At 40.9% G+C, this 3,331-nt stretch overlaps 1 protein-coding gene across 1 annotated transcript in view; it reads right to left on the reverse strand.

Moving 5' to 3' along the window:
- PSMA3 (proteasome 20S subunit alpha 3) overlaps window positions 1-3,331 on the reverse strand; it is a 12,006-nt gene that overhangs the window by 8,249 nt on the left and 426 nt on the right. Inside the window, exons 2-5 of the mRNA XM_085315080.1 lie at window positions 2,359-2,441; window positions 1,135-1,258; window positions 301-402; window positions 93-166 (exon numbers count right to left, since the gene is read on the reverse strand). Of these exons, the coding sequence (XP_085171206.1) occupies window positions 93-166; window positions 301-402; window positions 1,135-1,258; window positions 2,359-2,441 (383 nt within the window). The remainder of the gene's footprint in view (window positions 1-92; window positions 167-300; window positions 403-1,134; window positions 1,259-2,358; window positions 2,442-3,331) is intronic.

The raw sequence follows: 3,331 nt of genomic DNA on the forward strand, positions 1-3,331 counted from the left end.
AAAAAAAAAAAAAAAAATCAGCTAACCTAAATAGTTGCAACCATTGTGAAACAAAAGATCCTTGCAGATAAATATATATTTCAAAGACTTACCTGCAACCAAAAGGTCTGACAGCACTGTATAGCGTGTACGCATGCACATACATGGCCACTCTGTCTGCAAGATGCTAGGTGGAAAAAGAAAAAAAGACATTAAAACGCTTCCTCTGCAGAAATAAGCAAGCCTCAAGTAATAAAACGTAATTCTCCCTGTTGAGGTTAAGAAAGCAAATAAAACAAATGGCCCATGCCACTTTCTTACCTTTAACGGAATATCATAGCCATAGTTAGATCTAAAGTTAGAAGCTTCTTCTCTAGCTATATCCGCCAAAGAACGAGCATCTGCCAGAAGTCCTGCTACTGCCTGAAACGATAACCATTGTCAGCTACTCAAAACATTAAGAAAGTCTTAAAAGATAATAAGATGGACAGGTCTTAAGATGGACAAAAGTCTAATTACGTGACTTAATCAAGATTCTTAGTGAATACTATTACAGCTAAATCCAGTCAAGCTTTCCACCTGCTAACAAGCTTAAAATCTATCAATATGATACTGATTTTCCTATATATACTGTATTAAAACATAAGTGAAGTTCTTTTCATGTTAAATAGTGTCTTACGATTTACCACTACACTACATTAACATCACCAATATGAAAAAGGATAGCCATAGCAATGTATGATTCCTTTTCTGTTCTATATATATATATATATTTTGGATTAGAAGCAGACCTAGCTCTCTTCCTGATTGTCGTAAGTACATATAGTTTCAGGTATTTCTCTCATGCAGTAACCACTATTTATGCTGACCTGACTATTATATAAGCACAATTTCTTCAAGGAAATTTATAACAGCCTCAGAACATGCACCTATCTTCTATTTTAAATACATTTATCTAGATAGAAGTGAAGTATGAATATGCACACATAACCAAGAATAAGTTACAGAAAACAGTCTAAAAATCCATTGGCATTTCTGACTACATACACAGAAAATTATAAATTACTTCTATTTATTATTGATTCTCTGCTCCATATAAATCTACTTTGGAGGGAGTCTCCCTTTGTGAAAAATTTAAGTTGAAGAGCACCTCACCATTCCAACATGTCGATCAACATTAAAGAGACGCTTATTGGAACCCTCTTCATAAAGCTTGGACAGAACTAGTTTTTCTACTCCAAAGACAACTCCATCTTTACACCTTATCCCAATTGCTGTACTGAAAAACAAGATAAATGCAAATCTCACTTACATAGAAGTGCAATGGATTTCAGAAGCCAAAATGAACAACAGAGAATTAACAAAATACTAAAAATAATGATATAATTTCCACAGAGGTAAATCCATGGTATGATCTATGTAGGACACCATTTTAACGTTGAAGACACAGAGGAAAAGAAAAAGAATTAGCTCACTAAACCTACAATAATGTTTTTACACGATGGGAAGGGGGTGAGGAAGGGACTGCCAAGTCCCTATCCAAATGATTTTGGACAGGACTACATGCAGTAGCAGCACTGTTTGGAGAAGCACATGCTGTACAATACTAATAAGAAAACAAGGAACTGTTTAATCTCTTCTTTTTGGTAAAGGATCTAGGAGATGTGACAGTCTCCGTAACCCTCCGAGAAAGCAAGATCAAGCATAAATTAGCAAACGTGACACAAGTGGTACCCCAGTCAAAATACTTTCACTAATCCTTACTAGGCAGCATGCGCTGTGACCAGACACCTGGGTTGATCCTTTCCATGCCCTGCTAATCAATCTCACTTTTACCACTAGCAAGCACAGCTAGGATTCTTGCTTTACAGTTTTCCTTTGCCTGAAGGAAGACACACATTTTTGAGAAGCAGACATTATTGCTTTAGCATGACATGCATTCCTCAAGAAACTGGGAACACCCATGACATTACTATGAATTTATGAGGCCTTGAGCAAGTTAGGTTTTCACATCCTCAATTCACATCCATAAAATGGACTTTTAGGTACTTCTGCAGCTCTATTATCATCATAGCTATGCACCTTAATGAGTCTTCCAATCCAATTTTGCCCCAAAGCATAGGATTTTATTGTCCTTAACATGCACGAGTAAGTTTACTGCCTTCCTCTGAATTCTCAACATCATCTGTGTTTCCACCATACTGCAGAACAATCAGAAGTCATTATACTCCTTTTACACTTTATTTGAAACCTCCTAAAATGTGGACAGGGACAGAGCTGCTCATAACTTCTTTTGATAATGTAACTTTATCTGCAAAGCCATCATATTTATTTAAAAAAGTTTCAACTAACAAACAGATACAGATATTTGTATCTTACCTACTATTCTCCACAGCTTTCATAGCATATTCAACTTGAAATACTCTGCCATCTGGAGAAAACGTGGAAGCTGATAGGTCATACTGAAAAAGAAAACACACTGCTCAGCAAAACAACAACARCAACAAAAAGCATTACATCCCAGATTTTTTTTTAATGCCCCTCTTTAGTGCAAGTCTTTTCCAGATTAGGTCTACCTATTTAAAAATGCAAGACCATCACTTGCATCACATCAGTGTGGACTAAGCACCACAAGCAGGCYGTTCCCTTACATAAGATGCATGAACAGCAACAAGCGAACCCAGCTAACTATAAAAAGTCATTGCCTCAGTCCTAGATATACTCATATTTCAAATCCTGACAATACAGACATCTTGCAGTTCTGCAATCTAGAATATATTGTGCAACACTTATTATCTATGGGATCTTTCTCTATGCCTTTTCAGAATTTTAAGAGTTTCTGCTAATTTTTGGAAAAAATCCAGCTGCTATTAATAGCAAGCATGTATTTGAAATGCTTAAGAAGTATGCTACGTATCTAAACGCGCCTGCCCACACAGGCAGGCTCACTCCGCCTCAGCACCGAACCAGGCCGGAGCTGCGGTCTTGACCAAAGGTACCGCCCAGGACCTTGCTAGCTCCTCCTAAAGGATCTGTAGGATCTAAACCGAACAGAAAGCAAACGCAAAGCCGCCTCGCATTCACGGGAAAGCCCGGGCAGTCCGCATCCTTCCCGGAGGGCGCCGGGAGCGCAGGACTCGGCCGCCGCCCTCGCTGGGCTCAGGGCTTCGATCGCCCCCCAGCCGCGCTGACACCTGCCCGCCAAGCCCCGGGCCAGCGGCGCGTCCCGCCGGCGCCGCGCCACAGCCCGGCATCCCGGAGCGCCCCGCGCGGGGCCTCAGCCCGCAGGCCGAGAGGGGCGCGGAGCAGCCGCGCCAGGCGGGGCTCAGCCTGCCGGGCGAGCGCCCCGGCG

The sequence above is a fragment of the Rhea americana genome, unplaced genomic scaffold (assembly GCF_003343005.1).
Source record: "Rhea americana isolate MKP2758 unplaced genomic scaffold, rheAme1 scaffold_42, whole genome shotgun sequence".
Taxonomy (NCBI): domain Eukaryota; kingdom Metazoa; phylum Chordata; class Aves; order Rheiformes; family Rheidae; genus Rhea; species Rhea americana.